Raw genomic sequence first — 18,864 nt, 5'->3', positions numbered from 1 at the left:
GCCCAGGACAGCATCCCTGCCCCCTGTCCCACAGGTGCCCTGTGTCTAGCGCCCGAAGAGCCCCGAGCAGGAGAAGGCCAAAGGGTTAGGTGGAAGGCCAGACTGGAGTGCTGGAGAGAGGAGGGGAGTCACTGGGAAGAGGATGGGGGAAGAGGTGAGTGAAGGAGGGCTCTGGCTGCAGGCTTTGATGAATACAGCCCTGTGACAGCATCCTGAGTCCCCTCCGTGCACAGCCCCGGGGAGAAGGGGCAGGCACCGGTCACTTCCCTGGTGGAACATCACAGCTGAGGAGATTCCTCTGGGGACTGGCTGCCCAAGCAGAGCAGACCTGACTTGGCACAGGTCCAAACACCAGGCCAACTCCGTGCGTGCAGGCCCTTCCTGGGCAGGAAAGTTCTACCTTCCCGTCAGCGGTCACGGCCCCAGCCCAGCCTCCTGTGTCTGCCAGCCGCGCGCCCCACAGCATCTGGCACGAACGGGAACATCCAGCCACACCTCCAGATTCCTTCTAAAGGAGCGTTGTTTCATCGCCCTTGCCTATCGCTTGTATTTGTTTTGCTTCAATCTGAATTGTAAGGTCTCAACGTGTAGGAAATTGGCTTTCATTATATTTGAGCTTGTATCAAGTTCACTTGCCTTTTTTTTTTTTTTTTTTAATCCTCACCCGAGGACACCTTTCCATTTTTTGTACAGATAGAGTGGGAGGGAGAGAGAGGAAGGGAGAGAGAGAGAGAAACATCGACATGAAGGAACACATCGAGTGGCTGCCACCCGCACGACCAACCAGGGCCAGGGACAAACTGCAACCGAAGTACGTGCCCTTAGCGGGAACTGAACCCGGGTCTCTCCGGACCGCAGGCCGACGCTCTAACCGCTGAGCCAAACTGGCCAGGGCTTGCCTTTTTTTTTAATTGCAGTAAAAGATATAAAACATAAATTTACCATTTTAACCAATTGTAAGTAGAGTTTAGTGATTGTTTATTTATTTATTTATTTATTTTTAATCCTTACCCGAGATATTTTTACATTTATCTTCAGACAGGGTGGGAGGGAGAGAGAGAGAAAAAAACATCGATGTGAGAGGGTTACATCGATTGGTTGCCACCCGCATGACCCCAAACGGGGCCAGGAACGAACCGCAACCGAGGTACGTGCCCTTGGTTGGAACCCAACCTGAGACTCTTTGGTCCACGGGCTGACACTCTAACCGCTGAGCCAGACTGGCCAGGGCCAGTTTAGTGGTTTTAAATACACTTATAATGTAAAACCATCACCACTATTCACGACTCTTTTCATCTTGTAAAACTGAAACTGCCCACCACACACTAACGCCCTATTCCCACCCACCCCAAGCTCCTGGCAACTGCCATCCTGCTTCCTGTCTGTGTGATTTTTGACCAATCTGAGAACCTCATGTAAGTGGAATCATTCACTCAGTATAATGTCCTCAAGTTCATCCATGTTGTGATATGTCAGGTTTTCTTCCTTTTTAAGGCTGAAAATAATCCATTTATGTACACACCACATTTTGCTTATCTATTCATGCCTAGATGAACATTTGAGGTGTGTCCACCATTTGACCATTGTGAATAATGTCATAATGCAACACAGGTGTACAGATATCAGTTTGAGTCCCTACTTTTAATTCTTTTGGGTATATACCCAGAAGTAGAATTGTTGGATCATATGATAATTTTATATTTACTTTTTTGAGAAATTGCCTTTTTATTTTTATTAACTCCTCACCCGAGGATATTTTTCTATTTATCTTCAGATAGAGTAGGGGAGTGGAAGAGAGGCAGAGTGAGAAAAACATCGATGTGAGAGGGACACATCAACTGGTTGCCTCCTGCTTGACTCAACCAGGGCTGGGTTGAACCACAACCAAGGTACGTGCCCTTGACTGGAATTGAACCCGCAAGTCGTTGGTCCATGGGCCAATGCTCTAACCGCTGAGCCAAACCGGCCAGGGCGAGAAATATTCTTTAAAAATTTTTATTATATTTATCTATTTTTCTTTATTGATTTTAGAGAGAAAAGAAGGGAAAAGGAGATAAAACATCAATGAGAGAGAATATAGATTGGCCACCTCCTGTATGTCTCGCACTGGGGATCGGGCCCACAACCTGGGCATGTGCCCTGGCCTGGAATCAAACTGGTGACTTCTTGGTGCATGGGTTGATACTCAACCACTGAGCCACACCAGATGGGCTGAAATTGCCTTTTTTTAAAAACCAGTTGATTGATTTATCCACTCATCTATTCATCCCTTCCTCCTTGTATCTCTCTCTTCACCTATACATTCATCCATTCATCCATCCATCCATCCACCCAACGTTTATTGACTAACAGCATCCAGGCACAGTGTGGATGTTGGGGTGTAGGACAGCTCTGGTCCCCTCCCTAATGGAGTTACAGTCTGGTGAAAATAAGCTGGTTTTATTAATCTCCAACATTTTTGTTGGGTGCACCACATGTAGCATTTCATCTGATTCCCACAAGAACAAGGCTGGAGGGACACTGTTGTTACTCCTGTCTTCCAGGTGAGGCGCTGGTGAGCTGAGGGTGCACCTTGGGCCTCCGGTGCTTGAGGGTGTGAGCCAGCGCTCTCCTGGCCTCTGGTGCTGCCCCATCAGGTTCAGATCAGTCTTGGACTCAGAAGGATAGCCTGCTTGGCGTGATTTCAGAAGCAGACAGAACAGGTTCTACCTTTAAAAATCCAACATCTATAATTAGACTAATTCCTCTTATTTGCATACATCGCTTCCATAAAAGCCTAGGGAGAAGTTATACAAGTTCATATCTAAAAATATCTTGTGTGTTTTTATTTGCCAGTTTTCAAGAATTCTTTGAAAATACAGATGAAGTTGTGCTAAAATTATCATCAGCTGCTGAGAGGAGTGTTGATTATATACGTACCTGGGGTATAATTTGGTATAAAGATTAAGAATCAAAGATGCAAACTACCCTTTCCCCTGCCATTCCACTTCATTATTTATAGTAAGAAAGTAATAAAAATACACACGAAGATTGACTTACAATCCCCAGTGTAATAGAACAGTGAAAGCTGGCAGCAACCTAACTACCCAATAATAGGGAATTAGTTAGAGAAAGTCTTGTAACTCCATGTGATGGAAACAATGTAGCCACGAACAACCACTGAGAAATATTGGAGGTCATGTCAAAGTATAAAAGTGTTATGTATATACACAATACATTACAACCCCAATATTTAAAAATATGTTTTTATTGATTTTTTAGAGAGAGAGGAAGGGAGAGAGAGACAGAAACATTGATGTGAGAGCGATATGGGGAATGAGCCCACAACCCCAGGCACGTGCCCCAACTGGGAATCAAACTAGGACCTCTCAGTCCACGTTCAATCCACTGAGCCACGCTGGCCAGGCCATTACAACCCCAGTTTTTAAAAAATGTGACATCAGCTCTGGACAGTTTTGCTCAGCGGTTAGAGCATTGGCCTGGGGCCAAAGAGTCTCGGGTTCAATTCCTGGTCAAGGGCACATACCTAGGTTGCAGGTTTGATCCCCGATCCTGGTCAGGGTCGTGCAGGAGAAACCAGTCGATGTATCTCTCTCACATTAATGTTTCTCTCCTCTCTCCCTCCCTACCTTCCACTCTCTCTCAAAAAAAAATTATAAATGCTCTCGTGAAAGGAGAAGGAGTTCCCAGCAACCCCGTCCCCCACCCCAAAACCAGAATTCCCTTGTTTTTCTTCTTTTCTTTCTTGGTGAACAAGTTATCTCACCAGGCCCCTGGAGGGTCTAAAAGTCTCAGCTATTGGCCCAGATTCTGAATCTTTTCTAATTCAAGTATCACTAAGGAGAGAGGAAGCACTTTCAATAAAGGCTGGAGTAGGTGTTTAGGAATAGAGGGTGAGGTTCAAGATTATTTCTTGGGGGTAGGGAGTGCTGTGAGCAGTGACAGTCTCTCCTGGGCTTGGGCTGAGACTTAGGACGTTTGGGAGAAAACTCTCCAGGTGCCTGAAGCCTGTGAGACCAGGGAGAGTCTGAGGGGCATCACGAGGCCAGCTCACTGGCCCACGACTGACTGCCAGGTAAGCTTCAAACCGGACAAATGCGTTTGCGGTTTCAAGTCAAATGACACCAGGACAGCTCAGGAAGAACCTGGGCAACTCTCTGGTTTCCGAAGACACTGGCCTGAAGTGCTTTAAAGATTAAAAACCTCTTGGCTATTCCTAAGAGGAAAGCAAAAAAGACAATTCTCTAATAACACTCTAAACAAAACAGCCTAGGCCATACCACTCTGAACACGCCCGAGCTCACGTAACCAAAACAAACAAAACAAAACAAAAACGCTGTAATCCAGGCTTCAAGTTCAGTTGCTGTGAAGAAAGACATGGAACTGGTAAACATCCAAAAAGCCATTCCTGAAAGAATGAAGCCACTCCTTAAATATGGAAGGATTTCAAACTAGTCTTCATTCCTTAAAAGCGGCAGCTTAGCCCAGCTGGTGTGGCTCAGTGGACTGAGCGTCGTCCCATGGACTGAGAGATCCCAGTTTGATTCCTGGTCAGGGCATGTGATCGAGTTGCGGGCTTGATCTCCAGTTGGGGGCATGCAGGAGGCAGCTGATCAATGTGTCTCTCTCACATCGATGATTCTCTCTCTCCCCTTCCCCCTCCTCCCTCTCTCACACTCTGTCTGAAGATAAATGGAAAAATATCTTCAGGTGAGGAAAGAAAAGAAAGGACCAGAAATGAAGTCACTTATGCTAAGCCATGTTACTAAACTAAAACTTCATAACAAATTATGGCCCTGGCCAGTTTGGCTCAGTGGTTAGAGCGTCAGCCCGCAGACCAGAGAGACTTGGATTTGGTTCCTGCTAAGGGCACGTACCTCAATTGCAGTTTGCCTTCGGCCCCAGCTGGGGTCATGTGGGTGGCAACCAGTCGATGTGTCTCTCTCACTTTGATGTTTCTCACTCTCTCTCTCTTCCTCCCTCTCTCCCTCCCCCTCCATCAGAAGATAAATGCAAAAATGTCCTCGGGTGAGGATAAAAAAAACAACAATTAAAAAAGCGAATTATGATTGTAGCCTCTCAGTGGAATTTTAAATCAATCAATCAGGAAATTATTAATCAATACTAGTAAAGTAATCTGCCTGAAAAGACCCCTGCCTTATGCTAAGGGAAGGTGCTTGCCTGAAATAAGCTACTCTTTTAACTTCTTAGTCCCACCCTTTCTGCCCATAACCTTCCATTTTGAACAGCTCCTCCCAGTGCCCCCTTCTAGCTACTAGATGGGATGCTGCTCAGTTCATAATCACTTAATAAAGCCAATTAGATCTTCAAATATACTTACTTAGTTGAATATTTTTTTTAACAACATTGTTCAAACCCGTAGAGCATTTTTATGAGTTTATTTGAGACAAACTGACAATTACTGGGAAGCAAAATCCTAACGGGCTGAGAAAATGCTCCAGAGAAGGGCAGTTTTACAGCTTATTTTATGCACTAGAATCAAGGAGGGTCACATTGTGGAGGGCAGTTAGACAGACATGAGCAGAGCAAGGACAGTGGGCCAGGTACAGCAGGTCACCAGGGCAGAAAGCCCCAAGTGCCCAGCGAAAGACAATTGCAGGGTGGGAATCATCCCCAAGGAGATCTTTCCTCCCCTAGCATATGGTTGGGCCTATGGTTTGCACCCCCTGGCCTTTCCTCCTCGGAGATCACATCGAGGCCTCAGTTGTATTTCAGTTCCAGGCCCAGAAAAGTAGCAAAACCAGACAAGTGACTCCCCAGCTAACATCCAGACCAGCTTCATTGACTAATGACCTCTGTCCTGGAGTGGACCAATCAACCAATGGAGACCCAACCCTGAAAAGACACACCCAGAAAGCTGCTGAATGTTCTATCGAGGTCTTCCCCTGGGACTTCCCCTAAAATCTCTCTCAAAATCCTTAGGACAGAGGACCCAGCCCACTCTCCCTGCAGGAGCATGCCCACGCCGTTCCCTTCTCTCCCCACTCCCCGCCCCATCACTCCACGCACCTTACCATTACCTTCCTCACTGCCAAGCTCCAAGAGCCCTTCCTTTACTTCTATGATGTTTCCCAAACCCACTTCTTCTACAAATTATTTCTCTACCTCTGTGATTTTCCAAATAAATGTTCTCTTATAGTTTGAGTCTTGGCTCTGAATTCTTTCCTAGCCAGAGTTCAAGTACCAAGGTTGCTGCACCCAAGTCTGGTCTGACCCCACGGGTCCAACTCATACCTGGTGCTGTTCCTGCCCCCCACAACAACATGAAATCCATTGGTGGTAGAGCAGCCAGACAGGAGACAGCCAAGTGGGGAGATCGCTGGGATTGGATAAAAAGGAAAATGAAGAGACACCTCTTTTTTTTTTTTTTTAGGGAATTTTTATGAGTTTATTTGAGCCCAAATTGACAGTTGCCAGGAAGCAAGATCTCAAATGCTCCCGAGACACATACTTCTTTCACATTGGTGGGTACAGGACAGTTAACGATGAATATTTACTGCACACAGAAATGGTATTTAGGCAACAAGGTAACAATAAGGGGTTCCTCACTGAGCCTTGTGCTCTGGTGTTCTGGTGGGACATTGTGTCCTGAGGGGTCTGGAAAAAAGGGAGATTATTCTGACATTGCAAAGATATGCTATTTTAGATGCAAAAAGTCAATAGACAGGCTCTCTTAAGATAAAGATTGACCTTTGTTAAGGAAACTATAGGCCTAGGCCATGACTACCACCGTGACCTGCGTTTAGTTAAGAATTTTTGTGTTCAGATCATTCTATGTTATTACCTTCAGTCTCTGAGTCTGTAGGGCCTGCTATGCTGGCCTCTCCTGAGCTTGTCAGGTTTAGCATGTGGCCCCTTTTTTGCTCACAACGTTACAGGACTATAGGGGTCCGTTTGCCTATACCCATCAAAGCCCAGTAAGACACGACAGGAGCTTGCAGCAAAGAAAGTGAGGGTGTATTTCAAGGAAGTGGCCTAGCCCAGAGACACAATTGAGCTAATGCTCAAAGACCTGGCTTCTAGGGGATGGGTTATATAGGGGGAAAGTAACTAATCATGGTTACTCAGGGAGTTAGGGTTGTGGTCAGGATCGTGCTCTCTACTGATTGGTTGGTGCTAGGATAGGGTGTATTGATAAGTACATTTGGTCCTGATGTGCTTCCTCTGGTTTCCTCCTTTGCTGGCTGAAACACAGCTGAGGCCTAAATGTTATCTGCAGTTTGACTGAAACTCTGTCTCTGTGGTCAACAGACTGGAGGCTTTGTTCCTGAGATTATTTGATGCTGATCAGAACCCCATTGTCCTGCCCTGGCCAGTGTGGCTCAGTTGGTTGGGTGTCATCCCATGCATCGAAAGATCACCAGTTTGATTCCTTTTTAAATAAAAAAAAAATTCCCTTTATTGATTTTTAGAGAGAGAGGAAGGGAGAGGGAGAGACAGAAACATCGATGAGAGAGAACATCAATTGGTCGCCTCGTGCATTCCCCACAAGGGGGATCAGGCCCACAACCTAGGCAGGTGCCCCGACCAGGAATCAAACCGGTGACCTCTTGGTGCAGGGTCAATGCTCAACCACTGAGCCACACCGGTGAGGCAAATATTAGCTCTTATTCAACACTTATTAACTTCCTCTTCAAAACGGGGCAGCTCTGGCACTGCCCCTTTCCTCATCACCCAGCACCTGCCAGTCACTGCACCCGCCTGCGAACCAGGCTAGAGAGGTGTAAACGGTGGCTTTGAGTCACCGTGAGCCACCGGATTAGCATGGCTGATGGTCTGAAAGAGTTGGGGGAGGGAAGCTTCAGCTGTGACAAGGATGGGAGTGGAAAGGGGGTTCCTGAAGGCGGGCCTGGACCCCTACCTCATGGAAGACCAGTTTTGAAAGTGGGGTGGGCATGGGCCACATGGTCCAGCCAGGACACCCTGAGGTAGAGAGCTGGCTACATGGCCACGGTGGAGAGCTGGGCGTCTCAGTGTCCCCAAGTGTTTCATGGCTCTGCGAGATGCCTGCCCCCACCAGGGCCCTTGGGAGAGGCCCGGTGCCCGCTGGCCACACGTGGGTCAGCTCCACGTCCAATAGGCGAGTGCGCCCCAAAGGGAAGGGAGCTGGGCCTGGGTCCTTGGTTCTCAGGGCGGGCGTGGAGCTCGTGGGTCCGCTCGTGGGTCCGCTCGCCGGTCTGCAGGGCGGTACGAGGGCCGAGGGACGGGTGTATATCGGCTGCCAGTTCTGGGCCCTGCAGGGGGCTTGGCCACCCTGCTGCGGCTGGAGTGGAGACCGGGCACTGCGCGAGCCGCGGGGCGGGGCAGCAGGGGTGCCGGTGACCTCCAGGCCCGCCCGCCTCCGCGGTCGCCCTGTCCGCTCCCACTGTCGCGGCGCGGCTGCTCCCGACAGACAGACAGACTAGGGTCCCGCGGGCCGGGACCGGAGCGTGGGCGGGAGGTCGGAGCGTGGGCGGGCGGCCCTAATGAATGGGTCAGTGGCCGGGATGAATGAGCGCCGGCGCACTTCCTGGGTAGAGTGAGAGGGCCAGCCGGGCGTTCTGCGGGGGGCCGCCCCGCCTCCCGGCCCCAGCTGGGGTGGGAATAGGGAACGGCGGGTAGGGGGGGGCAGCTTTTTTCCTGCCCCGGGGAGGGGCGGGCGGGGCGGGGCCTGCTCGGATGCCCCACCCCCGCCCCGCCCCGGCGCAGCGCGAGACCCGCGGGTTTCTAGCCGCGCTGAGGTCACAGGCAGGCGGCCAGGCGTGCGAGCCGAGCGCCTGCGCCGAGCGGGCCGGAGCGCAGCCGAACCGAGCGGAGCCCGAGCCCCGCCAGCTGAGGGACGCAGCGCGCACGGCCCGCGCCGCCCCGCAGGCCGGCATGGAGCAGGAGTGTCGGGTGCTGTCCATCCAGAGCCATGTCGTCCGCGGCTACGTGGGCAACCGGGCGGCCACGTTCCCGCTGCAGGTACGCTTACGTAACCCGCCGTGTCCTCTCGAACCGCCGTGCGGGTCCGCGGCGAGGCGGCACAGCCGGCCCGCGTGACCTTGGTGTGGCCACCGAGGTGGCCGCCGGCCCCCTCCTGGAGCGCGGGGAGCACCTGGCGGGCTCCCGCGGGTCGGCCGGGGCGAGGGCGTGAGTTAGGCTGAAGCCTCGGTGCGAACCCGGCAGCTCCCACCCCTTCCCGCTGCCCGGCCCCAGCAGGCGGGGTTCTCTGCGGGCGACAAGATGCGGCGCCCTGGCCCGGACCGTGCCCCGCAGCGCGGGAGGCTGGACAGGCTGGTGTTTACAGTGCTCACCTGCTGGGCGCCGCGTTCTGTCCCTGCCCGCCCGGGTCAGGATGCCTGGGGGGAGGAGGAGAAGGAGCCCACCCTGCCGCTGACCATCCTGGGAGGTGGTAGCCGGAGGGAGATGGGGCAGAGAAGGTCTTCCTGCAGGTGCTGTCTCTAAAGGAGAAAAGCCTACAGACCCGTTTAGGCCCCTGCAGGGTTTGGCTTTAGAAACTGCTCTTTAAATGTGTTCCCTTTTCCATCCTGGTCTTCTCCGAAGGCTTCCCTCCCTCTTCCCCAGTCTGCCCTTGGTGAGTGATTCACCGTTTCCTGTGGCTCACTGTCTGGGCACTCTGGTTCGTACTGCAGCCATGAGGTGGGCGGCAGGAGGAGACATGGGTGCAATGGGAGGTCATGCTGGGTCAGAGGCAACACACCGTGCTGGACACTTCCTTGCCTTGTGGCCCAGCAGGCGCACTGGGTGGTTATGGCAAGGTGGTGACTGTCCTGGACTTCCCACCTTTAGCTTGCTATTTGAGCAAGGAGCAGGGATGGGGACACACAGGACATAAAGGGCCACCTTCAGGGATGCATGCTGGCCAGAAAGACCATAGGAAGGTCCAGAGCTTCGGTGTGGAATTTGAGGGCTGACTTGAGGCTGGCACACTCAAAACCTGAGGAGGAAATAGTGGCGCAAAGACCTGTAGGTGGAGAGGTACAAAAGTTCAAGTTCAAAGTCAGTAGCCACTCCTGATATGTGAGTAGCTCCACAGGTCTTGTCCTTGTCTCTTCTGTTCTGGCCAGCAGAGGGCAGACCCGTGGGGTTAGTCAGGGTGCAAACCTGGGGCTGTCCCGCAGTCCCCACTCTCGGTCGCTACTCTGGAGTTCCTGCTCACTCCTAATCTGTAGGGGAGGCTTGGCAGGTAGGCAGAGTTGTGTGCATACGGCCACTGGGGTGGGACTGTGTGGCAGGTCGGGGGGAGCTGCAAGGTCAGCCCAGGAAGGTGGAACCAGGAGGGCTCTGAGAACAGCTTCAGCTTGCCACCTGAAGGACAGAAGCAGCCCCACCCGGCCTTGGCCAGGGAGCCATGGGAACAGCCCTTGGGAACAGCTCTCTGCTGGCTTCTTTGTCCCTCTGCCCCATCACTCCGCCCTTTCTCATTCCACTGGGCAGACTGTGCCCTTCCTCTGCTCACCAGGGCCTTGCAGCGATGTCCCTTGTTCCTGAACTCCCAGGCACGTGCTCTCAACTTCTGCGCCAAAACCATCTTTCCCAGTTACTCAAGGAAGACTGGAGAAGTGTCTCTTAACGGCAGAGCTATGGTTTCTAACCTGGGGTTTCCCCAGGGCTCAGCATCTTTCCTTGTGGGCACATGTGCTGGGACTTATGGGACATTGGCTGGGGGATTGGAGGTCATGTCATACTATCTCCTTCCTCCTGTCATGGGAGTGGTGGTGACACCTCTGTCTGTCGTTTAACCCAGCCCTGCACTTCCTCCCCTCAAGGTATAGGAGGCCCAGGAGGAGCATGGCAGGGTGGGGGTCATGAAAAGCAGGGGCCACTCATTAGGTTAGTGACCTTGAAGAGGCCACCTTGTGCACTGAGCCCTTGTGCTCAGTCACCTCATATACAGAATGGGTGATGCTGTTTCACGGGTCCGTTGGGACCAGGGCAGATGGGAAGTGTGCACGTTTCTCTGAGGGGCCCACTGCGGAATGCGGTGGACCAGCCCCGCCAGGAGGGCTGTATTCACCTCCCCCCATGCAGAAAGCCTGGCATGCCTGGGGCATCCTCGGAGGCCAAGACCCCGTCAGGAGTGGATGTGGGTTGGGTCCGTACTTCCTTCCTTGTGTCTTTTGCCCTAATTACCTGCTCCTTCTAATTACAGAAATAAGATATGGTTTAGAGGGAAGGAGGAGGTGGAGAGAGCTGAGGAGGGACAAAGCCAGGGATGGTGGTCCTCGAAACATGCTCCCCACAAAGATGGACCTCAGACCGAACTGTTAGTCCGCTCAAGTGGCCGGAATAAGTACCCCAGCGTGGAGGGCTCAGACAACAGGTGTTTATTTTTTCCCAGTCCTGGAGGCTGGAAGTCTGAGATCAAGGTGCGGGTAGGGCTGGTTTCTCCCGAGGCCTCTCGCCTTGGCGTGTAGATGGGGCCTTCTTCCTGTGTCCTCACATGGTTGTCCCTCTGTGTGTTTGTGTGCCAATCTCTTCCTCTCATGAGGACACCGATCATGTTGAATCAGGGCCCGTCCACCCAAGTGACTTTGCTTCACCTCAGTCACTTCTATAAAGGCCCCATCTCTAAGGAAAGTCCCATTCTGAGATGCTAGGGGTCAGGACTTCAACATAATGGATTTTGGGGGACACAATTCAGCCCCCATGACAAGCACAGTTTCCAGAAATTTCTTAGTTCACTGGACTCTTTCTCTACTTGCCCACTTAATGCTTCTTTGACCGGAGCCTGTACAGGCTTGTTTTGGCCCGGGCTTAGCTCCTGTGGCATGATCTGTTAGTCCTGTGGGATGCTCCCCACGCCCATGTCTGAGCACCGCTGCAGCAGGGAGACGGGTGGGGACGGCCTGCCGCTGGGGCTTGCACAAGCCTTTGCCGCCACAGGACATAGGCATCTCCAATACCGATGCCCTACTGCTAACACTCCAAAGGCAGGCTCTGCCACGTGGCCGAGTGGAAAGGGAACTCGGAAATGACCGGAGAAGGTAGGCTCTGGCTGGGCTGCACAGATTTGCCCTTGTGCCCTAAGAGACTGGAAAATGCGTGTGCTGTGGGGCTGGAGAGGCTGCCTCTGGGGATTGATTTGGGGTCCCCTGGTCTTGGTCTCGGAGGTCTAGCTCAGGGCCCTGGCCCTGCCTTCTGAGCCTTTCCAAGCCTCACCTGCAAAGTAATGTCAACACAAATAAGACTTGAAGCTTTGTAGATTTAAGCAAAGAATTTTTTTAATTGGGGCCAACTGAGGACGTGCCTGAGAGCAGAGCTCCGAGAAGCTTGAAACAGGGTCCGACTTAAGGAGAGCGAGGGGAAGCTTGTAGGCAGGAGGACCAAGAGAAAGACAGCTGTGCACAGCGGTTTCGGTGAGTTACACACATTCAAGGACTAAGTTTTATATCAGATGGAGAGAATGTTCAGATAAGATAGGGACATCAGGCGCCTGGAGCTGGGAGTGGTGGGAAGGGGTCTGGAAGCAATTATCTCTACGTATTTATCAGGATGTAGAAAGGTCAGACGCTGCCTTCTACAATCACTTATCTTTTTAACTGGAACTGTTGGGAATATATGTGGCCAGTCCCACGGAAGACCTTGGTTAGGAATGACCTCTCACCTTTGAGAGCCCCCTGAGCCCCAAGGTGGACTTCTTCAGCGGGGCCTCTTGATCAGTCCCTTGGAAGGTCTTTACATTTTCCCTTAGAAGTCCCAGGACAGAAGGGGCCTTCTCCAGCAGAACTGCATTTGGAAGATGCCGGAAGCATGGTACCCTGCTCTTTTCGGTTTTTAAAAATTTTTTAAATTGATTTTAGCATGCCAGTGTGGCTCAGTGGTTGAACATCGACCCATGCACCAAGAGGTCACCAATTCGATTCCTGGTTGAGGCATATGCCCAGGGTGTGGGCCACATCCCCAGTGCGGGACGTGCAGGAGGTGTCCAGTCGATGTTCTCTGTCATCAATGTTTCTCTCTCTCTCTCTCCCTCTCCCCTCCTCTCTCTCTCTCAAATCAATAAAGGAAAAAAAATTTTTTTTTTTGGTACGTGCCCCTAGCAGGAACCGAACCCGGGACTCTCTGGTCCACAGGCCAGTGCTCCAACCGCTGAGCCAAACCGGCCAGAGCTAGAAAGAAAGATTTTTAAAATTGATTTGAGAGAGAGAGAGGAAGGGAGAGAGAGAGAAACATCGATGTGAGAGAAAGATCTCTCAGTTGCCTCCTGCATGTGTTCCCCTGGTCACTGATCAAGTTGGAACAGCTCGGACACACTTTTCCTTTCTCAGTGAGAGCAATCCTCGTGCTGATCGGGTGGTGCCTGGCTCCCAGGGCGCCACCTGGATGGAGCTCAGCCGGAGGTGCTTCGTGGTCAGTGTGGCGCAGATTCGTGTCAGCCGGATGTCTGGGAGTCGGGGCTTCAGGGCGGAAGTTCTCAAACTGCTCTTTGGCCAAAGCACGCTGCTCGAGGTCTCAGGCAGGCGGCAGCCTGTGGGCTGCTGCCTTCCGCGGGCAGAGAAAACGTTTTACAAAACAGAAGGGAGCAGAACCTTGACCCTGCTTTTGGATTCGTTTCTGGACTCAAGTCCACGGTACGTGTTAGTGGTCGAGGAGAACATGTCAGTGTGACCAGCAACAGAGGGGGTAGCCTTAGCTCAAAACCCATTTAAATACGGTGTCACCGAAACAGGAAGGCAAGACCACAGGAAGGCCCGGAAGACACTCTCTGGGAGGGCGGTGCGAGGTGGCTCAGTTTGGGGCCTTCAGAAATCAGCCTCATTCTCTGACTCGTCTGGCCCATCTGTGCAGAAGGAGGTTGGCTGGTGGCAGCAGGTGCGCTGAGTGGATCCAGGCTCCTTGGCTCCAGTAGCTGGGACACAGGTTGAGGGTCACGGGATGGCTGGAGCAGAACAGAAGCTATGGAGCTGCAGGGACCTGGGCGTGTGATCCCACAGGTTCGTGTGGGTGGCCTACTCCTGGTTCTCCTGGACACACCACTGAGTCCCCAGGTATCACTATAGGGCCAGAAGGAGCTTTGCTGTTTCCACCTCTCACCTTTGAGAGCCCCCTGAGCCCCAAGGTGGACTTCTTCAGCGGAGCTTCTTGATCAGTCCCTTGGAAGGTCTTTACATTTTCCCTTAGAAGTCCCAGGACAGAAGGGGCCTTCTCCAGCAGAACTGCATTTGGAAGATGCCGGAAGCATGACACCCTGCCCTTTTTGTTTTTAAATTTATTAAATAGATTTTAGAGGTAAAGGAAGGGAGAGATAGAGAAACGTCGATGTGAGAGAGAAATAGCGATTGGTTGCCTCCCACATGCACCCCAACAGGGGATTGAACCTGCAACCCAGGCATGTGCCCTGACCAGGAATCAAACCCACATTTTTGTGTATGGGAGGACTCTCCAACCAACTGAACGGGGGTACCGCCCTTTAAAAGACTTAGTCTGAGCTGTTTTCACGGTGACACATCATTAGCAAACAGTACAAGAGCTGCCAACAAAAAGCACGTCTCCCTCCTGCCCCGTCCACTTCCTGGAGTGACCACCAGGTTCAAGACACTGCTGAGCTCCTCCAGAATGTCCCCTCCTGCTCTCCAGGCCACACAGACTTGCTGCTTTCCTCTGGGTACATGTGACTCCCCTGTTTCCTTCTGGAGTCCCCCTGTCTGATCCAGACCCACTCCAGCCCTGGAACATGGGTGTTGTTTTTGCTGTTTCTCCAAGAATGTTGAGAATTGTCTAATATCTTGATTTCTAACTCTCTTTCTTAGTTTGGGCCAGAAGTTTCTCTTTTTCTTTGCCTGTCATGGAGAAAAGCAAGAATTTAATTGGTCCCATTTTTCCCACTACGTGTGTGTGTGTGTGTGTGTGTGTGCTTGCACGTGCATGTATGTGTGGTGTGGGTATGTATGTGTGCATGCATGTGCTATGGGCATGGGTGTGCATGTGTACATGCACATGTGGGGGGCACATCTGCATACATTTGTGGGCATAAGTTTGCATCTGTGTATGTGTGGATGCATACATGCGTGGGCATGTGTGTGTGCAGTTTTGTTGTGTGGTGTTGCTGTGCTCTGCATGGGACCCTGTCTTCTGTTTAAGTGACCACCCTCACAGGGCAGCACTGCCTTCTCTGGAAGGAGAGGGAGCATCTGGCAGCATGTCGTGGGGGCTGCTTGGCTTTGTGGCTCATGGGCTTGGTGGTCCCCTGGTGCACACCCATGTGGAGCTTTTGAACTAGAATCAGCCAGTTCTGTTCACAGTGATCTGGAAGAGTGACTGAGACTGGAACAGAATCAGTGGAGTTTCTCAAGGAGAAAGGAAGGAGGCATGGGGACCTAGGCCACCCAGAGCAGCTGCCCTGTTACCCATCTTTACCCAGGTGGCACCAGGAGCTTGAGACAAGACCTCCTCTCAGGGCTTTGCGGCGCAGCACAGCACCCGGCAGAACCTGACCTGCTAGCACACAGACCAGTGCGTGGCCTGGCGGGAGCATGGTCCTGGCGTTGAGCACTGTAAGCCTGGCAGCCTGGGAGCAGGGTGCATGGGCTGGAAGCAGGTTCCGGGCTGCAGTGATGGGTCCAGGGCTGTGACTGCTGAGGCAAGGGCGCACACATGGGACAAAAGTGGCCATGGGACCTACGGCAGACCCTGGAGGCTGCTTTGGGGGAGACGGGGCTGTTTCCAGTAAGAGTTCCTGTTGGAGATCAGAGGATGGTGGGTGGGACATCAGCTGAATTGTAGGACTGACTCATAACCAGTGGCAGAAGGGGCATCCGGCAGATCAGAATGACAGTAGGCGCGTGACACCCCCATGTCCCCTCTTTCCTACTTCTGATTTCCTGTGAAAGTGACTAAAAGTCTTGCAAAATAAACCACAGTGAGCGTTCTTGAACACAGAGAGCCCTACTGCTGCCCAACACGAGCCTCTCCCCTAGAAGAACCAGGTGGCCTGGGGGGGGCACTGGAACATTCCAGGCTTCCCCCTGCTCCTGTGCCGAGGGCGGATCGCGGAGCTGTGTCTGCCTGGCTGTCAGCACAGTGGGCTGGTGATTCAGCCGTGAGGTGGGTGTGCAGCCGCTGGGGTCTGCGTCACCCACCGAGGCTGACACTGGGGCACTGCTTCAGGTCCCCAGCACATGCAGCTGTCCTTGAGGAGGGGTGCTGTGCCTGGAAAGGGGGACTGAGGTCTGTGTTGGGGCAGAAGATGGGTGTCTGCAGGAACCGAAGACGCCGACTCTGCCCGTGTTCCACTGTCCTTGCTCTTTGTGGCTCGGTGACTGCGGAGCACTGGGAAACTCTGCCAGGCACATGCAGGAGCTTCGACTACGGCAAAGGTTTCCCCCGCACGCTGGCGGGGTAGGAGGCTGGAGCCACTTCCAGGCCATCCCACTAGCCTGGGCCTCTGTTGACCCCTGGAGCGAGGCAGTCTAAGTGGCCTTGCCTCTTGGCAAGTCCAGTGCCTCGTACATGCAATGCGTAAGTCTCGCCTTCGTCTTCTCTTCTCTTCCTGCAGCGAGGTCCCCTGCCACCTGCCGAGCGTGGATCAGCATCAGCAGGCAGCATGTCCTACCCAGGGACCTCGCCAGCAGTGCCCCAGTTTTGGCTGGCTGTGGATCTCAGGGGCTCCTCTTGGATCTGAGCCCCCTCAGCCAAGTTGTGCTGATGTGGTTATTGTGAAACCAGGCTTTCTCAGCAGCCAGAGTGAAGTTGTGACATGCTTGGTGGGGACACACTTCCCTGCAGAGGCTGCTGGTTTTGCAGAAGTGGGAGTGCATTTCCAGTGGCGCCCGAGGCTGGGCCTTTCGCCACCCCTGGCCTCCGTGCAGAGGCACATGGGGTGGTGGGCACATCCTGCGGGCTCACGGTTGGCAGGGAGTCCCAAAGCCATAAAAGCCCCAAGTGCAGTGCAGAGGCCGAGAAGGCAAGGTTCCGAGTGGGGTCCTGGAGGCTAAGGGAAGGATGTTCTGGATCAGGGAGAGGGGCTCACACAGGTGTCAGTGTTTCAGGGTCAGAAAGTGGCCAGTGGCTCTGCAGCAACAGCGTGGAATTCACGGAATTGGGCGTGGTGGTGGGACACGCGGCCCTGGGAGCTGGCTTCCTGCCTGGGCAGCAGCGAGCTCTCGAAGGTTGGGGTGCATGGGGTACATCTGGGGGTCAGGGGAGGGGATTAGGATTAGGCAGTGTGGAGGCTCACAGAAACGGGAGGGGCCGTTGAACAGGCCAGTACTGGGCTGTCCCAACAGAGACAGGGCATCAGGGGGGCCTAGGGGGGGAACGAGGGGGGGATTCCAGGAGCACCAGGCTCCCAACCAGTGGGAAGGTGCCATGCGGAAGGCGGGCCGTGCCGGAGGGTTCTTCCTGCAGCGAGAGTTGGAGAAGTGGTGTTCCCCCTTCTCTCAAAAGGCTTTTCTTCCCCTGACCCCACCCTGGGCTAAACTAGTCAGTCCTTCCTCTTTTTTTAGAGAGAACTTCTATTTGATGTTCCACTTATTTATGCATTCATTGGTTGATATTTGTTTTTTGGGTTTTTTTTAATCCTCACCCGAAGACATTTTTCCATTTTTTGTTCAGATAGAGTGGGAGGGAGGGAGGGAGGGAGGGAGGGAGGGAGGGGGAGAGAGAGAGAGAGAGAGAGAGAGAGAGAGAGAGAGAGAGAAACATCGACATGAAAGGGACACATCGAGGGGCTGCCACTCATATAACCAACCAGGGCCGGGGACAAACTGCAACCGAGGTACGTGCCCTTAGCGGGAACCAAACCCGGGTCTCTCTGGACCACAGGCCGACGCTCTAACCGCTGAGCCAAACCGGCCAGGGCTCTTTTTTTAAAAAATATTTTTTCTTTATTGATTTTAGAGAGAGAGGAAGGAGGAGAGAGATAGAAACATCAATGAGAGAGAACATCGACCGGCTGCCTCCTGCACGCACCCCCTGAGGATCGGGCCCTTGACCTGGGCATGTGCCCTGACTGGGAATCGAACTGGTGACCTCCTGGTGCATGGGTTGGCCCCTCTCCAGCCGGGCCACTGGTTGATGTCTGTATGTGCCCTGACTGGGGATTGAACCCTCAACCTGGGTGTACTGGCACAACATTCTAACCAACTGAACTACTTGGCCAGGGCTTTCTCTTTTTTCTTAAAAAGACAGTTTATATCTTTTTACTGTGTGTTGGCAACTGTTAAAAATCTGGGGGTGGGGAGGGTGTGTGCCAGTTTCTGCTGGCAGCGGGCGGTACTCCCGCCACCGGTGGGAGTCGGGCGGGGTGCACAGCAGCTCCCTCGTGCAGAGCCACGCGGGGAACGCTCCGGAGCCGGCGTATCGTGAACTAATTCGGGAGCGGTGAGGCCGAGGCGTGTGCTCTCACTGTGATGCAGCAAGTGTGCGTGTTCCGGCCGTTTTCCGTCCGGCCGTGCGCGATGCTGACGCACAGTCGTGTGGCTCATCCCACGGCTCCGTCTTCGAAGCCAGTGACGGGCGTGGAGCCCTCATCCAGATCGCTCTCGTTTTCTGCCCATCAGCCTGACTCCCCGCCTCTGCAGGGCGCCCGTAATTAGATCTGACTCACGTGGATACTCTGCCTTTTGCACGGAGCATAATCACACTCACGAGTTCTGCCCACACTTGGACGGGGGTGTGCACTGGTGAGCAGGGCCGCTTCCCCAGGAGCCCACAGGCTGCTGGAGCTCCGGGGCTACGTAAAACAACGTGCTTCTCACCCACGAGAATACAGGGGCCAGCAGTCTGTCCTGTCAGTTGGTCTGATATGGGGTGGTCTTGTCAGTCAGTAGGGTCCACGGAGCATGCTGGTCTATTTCCGTGTCCTGTGATTTACATGCAGGCTGTCACAGGACTGGAACTCAGCCCTGAATACCAGGG

The 18,864-nt window shown here is 53.1% G+C and overlaps 1 protein-coding gene across 4 annotated transcripts in view; it reads left to right on the top strand.

Annotated features, from left to right (window-relative positions):
- Positions 1-8,824: 8,824 nt before the first annotated feature.
- PDXK (pyridoxal kinase) overlaps positions 8,825-18,864 on the top strand; it is a 38,461-nt gene continuing 28,421 nt past the window's right edge. Inside the window, exon 1 of one of the 4 annotated variants that reach the window (XM_036242594.1) lies at positions 8,825-8,964. In XM_036242594.1, the coding sequence (XP_036098487.1) occupies positions 8,878-8,964 (87 nt within the window). In that variant the 5' untranslated portion in view covers positions 8,825-8,877. Of the gene's footprint in view, positions 8,965-13,454; positions 13,995-15,697; positions 16,465-18,864 lie in introns of those variants that run through there. The other 3 variants (XM_036242593.1, XM_036242595.1, XM_036242596.1) reach the window with 3 other exon arrangements.

Source organism: Molossus molossus, unplaced genomic scaffold (genome assembly GCF_014108415.1).
Source record: "Molossus molossus isolate mMolMol1 unplaced genomic scaffold, mMolMol1.p scaffold_m16_p_5, whole genome shotgun sequence".
In the NCBI taxonomy this organism is placed as follows: domain Eukaryota; kingdom Metazoa; phylum Chordata; class Mammalia; order Chiroptera; family Molossidae; genus Molossus; species Molossus molossus.
The sequence above is the reverse complement of the archived record's forward strand: the minus strand, read 5'-3'. Positions and strand labels throughout refer to the sequence as shown.